The 11,178-nt window shown below is 44.3% G+C and overlaps 1 protein-coding gene across 1 annotated transcript; it reads right to left on the bottom strand.

Annotated features, from left to right (window-relative positions):
* Window positions 1-474: 474 nt before the first annotated feature.
* LOC122143143 (cyclic AMP-responsive element-binding protein 3-like protein 3-A) lies at window positions 475-10,753 on the bottom strand. Its single transcript, XM_042753978.1, has 3 exons — window positions 10,639-10,753; window positions 6,750-6,860; window positions 475-741 (listed from the first exon to the last, which is right to left on the bottom strand). Exons 1-3 carry the CDS (start codon window positions 10,657-10,659, stop codon window positions 475-477), a joined length of 399 nt encoding a protein of 132 aa, XP_042609912.1. The 5' UTR covers window positions 10,660-10,753.
* Between the last annotated feature and the right edge of the window lie 425 nt (window positions 10,754-11,178).

Here is an 11,178-nt window from a genome sequence, read left to right as displayed (position 1 = left end):
AACAAAGATGTTCATAATTGTTTTCCTGTCCTGCAGCTGTACTATTACAGAAAATCAGTACAGCCTGCAGAGGGTAGTAAAACAATATGTTCCCAAGCAGAAAAACAAAAACAAAATGTGATGTTTTCTTAGCAAGTTGAGTTGATTTCTTAGTGCATCTCTGATGCAGCATAAATTCTTGTGTATAGTTTCCCTAATTGTACTCTTTAAATACACAATTACATAAAGATTGTTGACATTTTTGACATTGCACCTGCATTATTTTATTATCATTTATGTCATTAATTTGTATTTCCATTTTTGTTATTTTTAGTACATTAATTTAAGCTAAACTAAACTGAGAAATGTTGCCTTGGCAACTGTAGCTGAAATATAGTGTTGTTTATTTCAGTTCAAATTTCAAGTAACAAAGGGGTTTTTATGGTTTTAGTAACGTGCTTGAAGAGTGAAATCTCACCCAGATCAATGGAGATATCAGTCTCTGTGTTTGCGACAGGTGCGTCCTGCTGCTGAAGATGCTGAGGGAGAAGATGAGGATGCTGAGGGAGATAGATGGAGTTGAAAAGCGGGCTGGTGGACGGGCGGCGGGCTGTCCGGGTGGTCAGACGGGGTGTCGTCACTGATTCCGCTGTCAGAGGGGGAGGGGACCCACAGAGGAGAGCAGGGCTGTGACACGTCATCTGACGCTTGCAACAGGGAGTCCAAGAAGTTATCAACAACACCTTCACCATGACACAGAATCTGCAGGAACACAAAGGAGTCACACAAAACTGTAACCTCTCTGGATGTGTTAAATGATCAAAGGTGACAGAAAAGTTTTGTACAAAGAAATTCAAAGAAATTATGAACTTTTGAACTTTCTATACAGAAAAAAATGTATCACAGTTTATTATTATAGATAATAATCAGAAAGTTTCTTGAGCAGCTCAGGTTACGTATGTAACCATGGTTCCCCGAAGGGAACGAGACGCTGCGTCGGAAAAAAAAAAAAAACGCTATGGGAATGCCCTTCAGCGTGACCAGCTCTGAATAACATGTGTAATCAGTCCCATGAATGGGCGTGACGTCATAGGCGGGTGACGTAGCGACCAGGAAGCTATAAAAAGCACGTGAGGTGGAACGAGCATCAGCTTCTAGGAATGAAGCGAGCTCTGGCAGGGATGCCGGAAGTATGGCCTAGAGACGCAGCGTCTCGTTCCCTTCGGGGAACCATGGTTACATACGTAACCTGAGACGTTCCCCTTCAGGAACTCGAGCTGTGTCGGAAAAAAAACGCTATGGGAACGAGAATGCCCACGCCGCCAGACTTGCAAGTCCCTGCCTAGTGTGTATATAGGGAGCACAGCTAAGGCAAGAGAACAGAAGAGCCTGGAGTGCATCGCAGATCTAAATCATAAAATCTGACAAATGTGAGGGGCGTGGACCATCCAGCTGCGTTGCAGATGTCCTGCATGGACACACCTGACAAGAAGGCCTTGGAGGCCGCCATACTGCGGGTAGAGTGAGCCTTGACTCCCAATGGTGAGGGGAGATCAGAGGACTCATAGGCGGTAGTAATTACATCCACTATCCACCGACTGAGGGTCTGTTTTGTGGCTGGAAGACCTCTCTTAGGGGGACCATAGCATACAAACAGTTGGTCCGCCTTTCTCCACATGGCAGCTCTGTGGACGTATGCGTCCAGTGCTCGCACTGGACAAATACAGTTTAGCTTCTGCTGGTCTGGGTCCCCGAAGGGAGGAGGACTGAAGGCCTGCAGTACAATAGGCTGCGGGGATAACTGAGGGAACCTTCGGGACATACCCCGCTCGAGGGTAGAGAGAAACACTTTGGCCCTGCCGGGCGCAAAGTCCAAATAGGAAGGGGCCACTGAGAGGGCCTGAAGATCCCCAACTCACTTTAGAGAAGTAATAGCTAGAAGAAAAGCAGTCTTAATCGTAAGATAGCGGCCAGCAATTTCTTCAATAGGCTCGAAAGGAGGCTTACAAAGAGCTTCTAGCACCACAGCCAGGTCCCCACGTGGGGACACGAGAACGTATCGGAGGCCTCAGCCTCAGTGTGCCACGGAGGAAACGTGAAACTAGGGGGTGTCTGCCCACTGATTGGTCACCGAGAGGGGCGTGGTAGGCCGCAATGGCCGCCACGTAGACCTTCAGGGTGGAGTGAGTCAACCCTGCGGAGAAACGGGCCTGCAGGAACTCAAGCACTGTACCGACTGGGCAGTTGACTGGGTCAATTTGGCGATCTCCGCACCAAGAAGTGAAAAGTTTCCACTTCAAGGCATACAGTTTCCTCGTTGAGGGAGCTCTGGATTGGAGGATGGTCTCAACAACCTCGGTTGAGAGACCAGAAGCTACGAGATGTGCCCCCTCAGGGGCCACACCCATAACTTCCACAGCTCCGGGCGGGGGTGGAATATCGTGCCCTCCGCCTGTGAGAGGAGATCCCTCCTAATGGGAATCTCCCATGGAGAGCCGTCGAGGAGCGAGATCAGATCTGAGAACCATACTCGGCCCGGCCAGAACAGGGCTACTAATAGAAGACGGACCCCGTCCCGGCGTACTCTCGCCAGAACTCCCGGGAGCAGAGCAATCGGGGGAAAAGCGTACAGACGAAGCCTCGGCCACGTCTGTATCATAGCATCCAGTCCCAGAGGAGCTGGACGAACTAGAGAGAACCAAAGGGGACAGTGCGATGTCATCTGAGTCGCAAACAGATCCACCTGAGCCTGACCAAATATAGTCCATATCTGCTTCACCACCTCGGGGTGAAGCCTCCATTCCCCGGGCCTCGGCCCCTGCCTCGACAGGATGTCTGCCCCCATATTCATATGCCCAGGAATATGTACTGCTCTCAGCGAAAGGAGTTTGCCCTGGGACCACACAAGGATCTGGCGTGCCAGCTGGTACAGGGGTCGCGAGCGCAGGCCTCCTTGATGGTTGATATAAGAGACTACCGCTGTGTTGTCGGTGCGCACTAACACATGGTGACCTCTTAGGTCTGGGAGAAAATGATTCAATGCTCGAAATACTGCTAGCAACTCTAGACAGTTGATATGCCATGTCAGATGGCGACCACTCCACAGACCACGGGCAGGGTGGCCACTCATGACCGCACCCCAGCCGGTGAGGGACGCGTCCGTCGCCTAGCGTCACGCGGCGACAAGGAGCTCCCAGCACCGGGCCCTGAGACAAGAACCAAGGCTTCCTCCACATGTCTAAGGCACGTAGGCATCGCCGCGTGACCTTGATCATGCGAAGTGGGTTTCCCCTCGGGGAGAACCCCTTGGTCTTGAGCCACCACTGTAGGGGTCTCATGTACAGCAGGCCAAGAGGTATCACGTTGGACGCAGCTGCCATTAACCCCAAAAGTTTCTGAAACTGCTTGACAGTGAGTGACTGGCCTTCTCTGACTCTCTTGACTGACGTGAGGATCGACTCGATACGAGCAGGGGACAGGCGTGCCTGCATCGTGGTCGAATCCCACACCACGCCCAGATAAGTGGTCCTCTGTAATGGAGAAAGTACACTTTTCTTGGCATTTAATCTTAACCCCAACTTTTCCATATGGGCGAGAACGACATCTCGATGTCGAACCACCATCTGCTCTGATTGAGCCAAAATCAACCAATCGTCGATATAATTTAGTATGCGGATGCCCTGGAGTCGAAGTGGAGCCATCGCAGCATCCACACACTTCGTGAAAGTTCGGGGTGAGAGTGCTAGACCAAAAGGAAGAACTCGATACTGGTAAGCTTCGCCCCTGAAAGCAAACCTTAGGAACTTCCTGTGATTGGGAAGGATGGAGATATGAAAATAAGCATCTTTTAGATCTATCGTGACAAACCAGTCTTCGGACCTGATCTGAGACACGACCTGCCTGATAGTAAGCATCTTGAACTTCAGTCGCATGACTGAGTGGTTTAACTGACGCAGATCTAAAATTGGACGCAACCCCCCATCCTTCTTCGGAACTATAAAGTATCGGCTGTAGAACCCGGACTCTCTATCGTGAGGAGGGACCACCTCGATGGCCTCCTTCCTTAAGAGAGTATTTACTTCTTGTTCCAATATCAGAGCCTGCTCGGGGCCCACTAGTGTGGGAAAGACCCCGTTGAAAGGTGGCGGCGGAGCGCCGAATTGAATTCGATAACCTTTCCCTACAGTCTGCAGGACCCAACGAGACACATTTTGGCAGTAGCTTCCACGCTGCTAAATAGTCTACTAAGGGAACCAGTCTCTCGAGACTAGTCTCTGATGTACTTTGAGCTGCTAGCTCGGTGCCCTGAAGCGGAGGACCGGCAGGAAACAACTGAACTAGCTGCTTTTGAGGGGCTCTCTGAGGAGAGACGGGCACCGTGTAATGCGGTGCACCCCGCTCTTCCCCAGTAGGGGTCACCCTCAGCGATCCTGCTTTTTGATGTTGATTGTCAGGAACGCTTTGTCGAGGGCTTCCTGGACTGAAGCACGACCCTCAGATCGGGCCTCGTCTTAGAAGCCTCCTGCTTAGAGCGCCACCGACCTCGGTCCCATTGCGGGGGAGCACGAGAGGCGACGCTCACTTTTTGCACCTCTCTGTATGAGCTGGTACACAGCCGGGGCTGCTCCCGCCCAGCAGCCCCCTGAGCTAGAAAACGGCGAGGGAGGAACCGCTGGAACGCCGCCGCCTGTTTACGAGCCTCCTGGTATCTGTCGACAACGGAATTGACGGCGTCGCCGAACAGACCAGAAGGCGCAAGCGGGGCGTCCATAAGGAAGACCCTGTCTTTATCTTTTAAATCAGACAGGGTCAACCACAGATGTCTTTCTGCCGCCACCAGGGCTGCCATGGACCGCCCAATAGCACGGGCGGTCTCCTTGGTGGCGCGCGCAGAGCTAAATCAGCAGTCTTCCTTAACTCAGAAATATTTTCCTCTTTAACTTCCTCGCCTTAATCTAGCTCTTTTAGCAGATCAGCCTGGTATGCCTGTAACACAGACATCGTATGCAGACATGAGCCAGCCTGACCTGCTGCCGCGTACCCCTTGCCAATCAGCGCTGATGTAGTTCGCAGCGGCTTGGAAGGCAAGACCGGCGCCTTTAATGATGATGCCGCGTCGGGAGACAGATAGCTCGCGAGCGTCTGTTCTACCCGGGGCATCACCTTATATCCATACTCATCTAATTGTGCCACATTGCCATAATAATTGGAGGCGGGGACAAATAAACGGGACGAGAATGGTTTCGCCCACGATCTCGACACCTCGGTGTGGAGATCGGGGAAAAAAGGCAGGCTCCGGCGTGGAGGTGGTGGCCGAGATCATAAAAACCGCTCATCTAATTTACTCTTTTGCGGTTCGGCTTTTTTCTCGGCGGGCCAATCGATGTTTAACTTGGCTACCGTGTGAGTTATCACCTCCAACAACTCCTCATACTGTGGTGACTGACAGGGCGATTCATCGACGCTCTCCTCATCCACCTCCTCGGAGGCAGATAGGCGGAGCGCCGCGCGTCCGCTTCCCGGGGGGAAGTCGGTCAAAGCCGCGCTTCCGATCCCAAAGAGCGAACACTGGATCTGGCAGGTGAGGACGAAGACAGGGACTCGCCCGTCTGCATTCCCTCCACCAGATCCAATTGCAATCCCCATGAGTGCAGCTGCCGCTCTGTCTCGGCGAAAGTGGGGCCAGCACCGCGAGGAACACTCGAGAAAGCTCCCTCCTCAAAGAGAGCCCTCCGAGAGTGAAGTGTACGCAGGGGAAGCTGTTCACAAAGCAGACAATCCACAAACTCGAGAGCCGACTCTGCGTGCTCCGCTCCCAAGCAGACCACGCACAAACTGTGTGTATCCCCGCTCGTGATGTAGCGAGAGCAGGGAGGAACACACAGCTTGAAACGCGATCCACTTTCGCCCAAATGCTTTGTCTTACTATCAGCCTTTCTTGCCATGTTTTGCTTGTGCAACTTTGTAAGACAGACAACAGTAAATAAGACTGACAGACACGTAATGGTAACTGACACACACAGAGCTTCGCTGAATGACAGAAAGCTGATGCTCGTTCCACCTCACGTGCTTTTATAGCTTCCTGGTCGCTACGTCACCCGCCTATGACGTCACGCCCATTCATGGGACTGATTACACATGTTATTCAGAGCTGGTCACGCTGAAGGGCGTTCCCATAGCGTTTTTCCGACGCAGCTCGAGTTGGATGGTGCCTATGATGTCTTAAAATGCTGACACCATGTATACAGCACATTTACTTAGCTATTAAATGGGGACATTACATAGACTTCTATAGTTTGTATATACAGATAACAGAGTTATACACTTTTTAAACCTACTCCTTCCCCTAACCCTAACCATAACAGAAAACCTTCTGCATTTTTACAATTTCAAAAAAAAAAAAAAAAAAACTTTGTTTACTTTAGTTTTACAAATTAGGACATCCCCAAAGGGAGGTTTTTGGAGATTTTGTCAGGTTTTGCTAACTTTTGGGTACATATTTGTCCCCAAAATATGGTTAAGTAGTCACACACACACCCAGTGTCAGACACCAACACACACAACACACACAGAAGCTGACAGATAAATTTGGGTCAGACATGTAATATGCTGTCACTGTGTTTACAGGGAGCCTTTCAGGGTGTCTCATTAATTAACCAAATTAAAATAACTAAAAATGAAATTTTCTCAGCATGCTCTCAGCAGGAAGGTTGTCTAGCGATTTATCATATAAAACTCAGGTCACAAATATCAAATGCCTGTTCACTCACGCTTTGATCTGTGATTGACCAGGCTGGGTTGCCATGGTAACCATTGCTGTTCATGTGAGGGACCATATGGGGCTCCAGGAGCAGGTCTAGGAGTTCAGTCCCAGAGTAACCCTGAGATGTAGAAGAAAGATAAGAAGTTAGTGGAAATAGTGGGAAAAAAAACAAATGTGTGCCATGACATAAGGTGCTTTCACGCGCATTTGACCTGGTAAATTTACTGTAAAAAAATACTGCCATTCTGTCTTTTTACCATTAAGATACCATTCACACATCAGAACCAAACTACAGATAAACTGCGTCATATCAGTCAACAGAAGGACCTTTAAATGCTGTGTCCTTTCTTCTTTGTCAGAATGAGAAGCGCTTTTTCATACTTGAAAGAGTTAACTTGGGTCATTCTAATGGAATCTTGGTTATATCTTCCTTTGTGTGTCAAACACATACTTTACAATTAATCCTGCACTCTAAAAATGAAGGTTCTTTAAGACCTTCTATGCTGAAACGGTTTTTGTGTTCGAGTTTAAGGTTCTTTATTCTGTAACTGTCAGCGTCAATCATCCAGAAACACAGACTGTCAGCACACTCTCAACAGGTAAAGGATTTCATTCTCAAAGTCTATACATTTTAACTTTTAAATTGTAACAGGTTTGCTACCAATCACCCCACAACCACAAAGAGAAACTGCCACTCAAAATACTCACAGAATGATGGACTTAAAGGCATCATAGAAGATTGTGAATATACTGTATTCACTGGAACTTGATTGCAACATCTTCATTTAGTCTATTTTTGTGTTTTAGGGATTCAATCAATCAATTTGAGTACTCAAGTGCCTTATATCGTTGGAATTCTTGGCTCACAATGGACCAAAACGCATGCCTCGGATTTCAGTGTCAAATTTTCAGGTATTTTGTTGTTATTTTAAAACCTACTTTTGTGAGCTAGTCCTAGGTTTTTCACCCGATCGGAACCAAACCAGTGCAGAAAGATTCTAAGTAGAGTGGATCCCAAAACGTTCATAAAGGGTGGAGCCACTTTTACTAAAACGACTTTGACTCTTGAATGGAAAGCGATATTTTTGCCAAATTTGGAACACAGATGTAAGAGAGTTTGGCCAATTGGTGGAGCTATAGCAGGGGGGAAAAAACATAAAAATGGCTATAACTATGCACTCGATAGTCTGATTGACTTGAAAATTGGTATGTCATGTTTTTTGTCCAAAGTGCCACAAGTGTTTATGAGGACATTCGTGTATCTCAAAAAACAACATGGCCGCCATCGGAATTTTAAGCACCTAAGAGACAAGGTTAACAGAGGCAGAAACGAAATCAAACTTGGTGGGCATGCTTGACTCATTGTCCAAAAGGTCTGTAAGAATTTAGAAAGAAATTGGCCACTAGGTGGAGCTAAATGAGTTTTACGCCTCTCTAATCTTGTGGTGTTTCACATATCCACACAATATTCCTATCATTTGATAAATCTCTTTGTACTGAACAACTTTGCCTCAAAAAACCACTGCTCTCAGTCAAATTGTTCATTTAAATAATTCATTATGTAAAAACCTTGACGTGTCAGTTTAACGTTGAAAGAGAGCAAGATAAGACTGAAGTGTTGTAACATTTAATATTTGTTTTACGACAGAAGAATTTTAAACAACCGAGAGTGATATCCAGTAATGCCAACTAATTTACTTTTTTCCTCAGATTTCTCAGTTTTGAATTGAAAATATGGGATTGTAACTTAATGTGACGAGAAATTAAACCTTCTGAATTTTTGACATACTGTATTAGGCATACAAATAGGAGTGAATGTGTGCATATTTTAAAATATTATTTGCAAAATACTTCAAAATGATTACTTCTCAAAGTGAATTAGATATAGAATTTCCTTCATTGTTCTAGTTGTTTAGACTGTTCATCCCTCAGTGTCCAAGACATGGATAAGGCCTTGCACTGTGGTGACCTCTCAGATTTTCTTCAGAAGAGTCTTTGATATTTTCATATATCTGGGGTCCTGAATGAAAAACTTCCCTCCACAACTGAGGAAGCAACCCCAACCAACCGAAAAAGTTTAACCAGGTCCGTTGAACTGGCATAAAGTATTCATTTGAAAGCCTGCAATGTTATTGTACTGTAGCACAGAGAACACCCATAGAATATGACATTTGTAACACAGATGGCTGTTTGTGACAACTGGTTCTTTCCACACTTTTGAGCCTTCTCATCAGCTCTGCTGACTTTAAAGACACAGAAAACTCAGTATAGAAGAGAAATACAAAGGAAAAAAGAATATCATGCTCTGAACAACATCTTGATGTACTAGATTTTTAAAGCCGTGAGTGAAAAATCCTTCTGTCAGAGAAAGAAAAACTCAACCCCAGGGTGGTTAGAGCCTTGTTTCAGCATTGCATGCACACACACCCACACTGGATTGAAACCATAGGCCATGAATCACAGTTTTATTGGTTTTCTGTTTAAGTTTGTTTGGGCTGATAAGCTATCTGTACAGAATTACATTAACATGTTAGTTGTGCTAAGCCAATAGACATGATCTCGTAATGTTTCTAGAAACATTTTTCTCAAACTAAACTTCTACAATTTACTCTTTGTATCTTGGTAGATAAGTCCATTTCTGAATTGTATTATTGCCTTTGGGAAGAAAAAATAACACCTTGGGAAGAAAAATAAACATCTTTCATCAAATTCTACGAAGATCAAATCATTTGAGCTATTATATTATTAATTTCATAGAGATCTCTTCAATACAGATTTATTTTAGTATAAGTACGATATATTTTTAGTTTTAATTAATATTTTGAATTGTATTATTTTCTGTTTTAATCATTTTGCTATCTTTTTGTCATGTTTTTTCTATTCTGTCTATATAGTTTTTTTTTTTTCAATTTAAGCTATTTTAGTTCATCAAATTAATAAAAATTAAATTAAATAAAAATGATATTTACATATTGTGAAAAACACTAGTATGAGCTGCTTTGGCAACTAGCTGAAGTATACAGTATGTCATGATCCCAGCCTGTGTCCCGTCTTGTGTGTTTTCACCAGTGTTTCTGTGTTCACTCCTGTTTGCCTTTTGTTCTAGCTGCCTTGTTTGTTTCCATGACAATTCATTGGCTCCACCCCCTTGTTACCTCCTTACCCTGTGTATATATACCCCCCTTGTTTCAGTGCATATTTGCCAACATGCCAAAGTCTTATTCAGAAGTCAAAGATCTCAATATCCCCTCATTATGAACTTTCAATATCGCTCAAAAGTTTGGATAATTACGTTTTTATAATGTTTTTCAAAAAAAAAAAAAAAAAAAACTCACTCATGATCATAATTTGAAATTAAAGACTGAAGTAATCACCATTGATAATTCAGCTTTGTCATCACAGGAATAATAAAAAAATATATATTAAAATAGAGAACAGTTTTTGTAATAATATTTCACAATAATACAGTTTTACTGTATTTTTGAGCAAATAAATGCAGTATTCATAAGCAGAAGAGACTTCTTTTAAAAACAATAAAAATTCTTCATTATTCCAAACTTTTGACTGGTATCTTTTATATGTATTCATCATACAATACTTTTTCTTAAACAGAAAACCGAGTGATACTATTAGTATACACTCACTTATTTTTCGAAATATGTAAAAAATTTGAACCACAATATTTTAGAGGATCCAAACAGGTATGGTTTTCTCATAATGTCTTTACTTGAGGTCGTTTCATTGAGCCTGAAGTAGGCCAGTTTGGCAATAAGCTTTTCAAATGTAAGTACTAAAAAAACATTAAAAAGGGCAGTGTTACCTGTCTGACAGTGACCCGATTCTAATTTGACACTAACAATAAAAAATCAAAAAAGCAAAGGAAATGCAATACTCACCTTGTCTGAGAGAAGTGCCATGTTCCAGGCACTCGAATCACCAACAGAAATACAAGCAAACCAGAAGAAAATTCTTAAAAGTCCAGAGAGAAAAAACCAGAGTATGTCAGTTTGGTGCTGTTCTCTGCACATTTGTGTTCCTGAAAGTGTTATCTGTTTTAGGGCAAAGTTGAAACTGCAGATAAACTCCAGATAATGAGCCTGTGATTCAGCTGGGTTGTTTAAGCTCAGAGGGCTTTGACTGACAGGTTTAAATCATACATGTGAGGATCTGCATTCTGTGTATCAGTGAGAAGATGATGATGATGATGATTTCATCAAAATAAATTGACATGATAACAGGAGAGGATGACATCACTGTCCAACTTAAAATGTAAATTATGTGGAGACATGTGAGAAGATTTTATTGCTTAGAGGTTTCAATTTCACAGCTCAAGAGACTTATAGCAATAGTTCATCCAAAAAAGGAAAATTTGAAAAAATGTCCTCACCCTCAGGCCATCCAAGATGTAAATGAGTTTGTTTCTTCATCCGAACAGA

Source organism: Cyprinus carpio, unplaced genomic scaffold (genome assembly GCF_018340385.1).
Source record: "Cyprinus carpio isolate SPL01 unplaced genomic scaffold, ASM1834038v1 S000000923, whole genome shotgun sequence".
In the NCBI taxonomy this organism is placed as follows: Eukaryota; Metazoa; Chordata; class Actinopteri; order Cypriniformes; family Cyprinidae; genus Cyprinus; species Cyprinus carpio.
The sequence above is the reverse complement of the archived record's forward strand: the minus strand, read 5'-3'. Positions and strand labels throughout refer to the sequence as shown.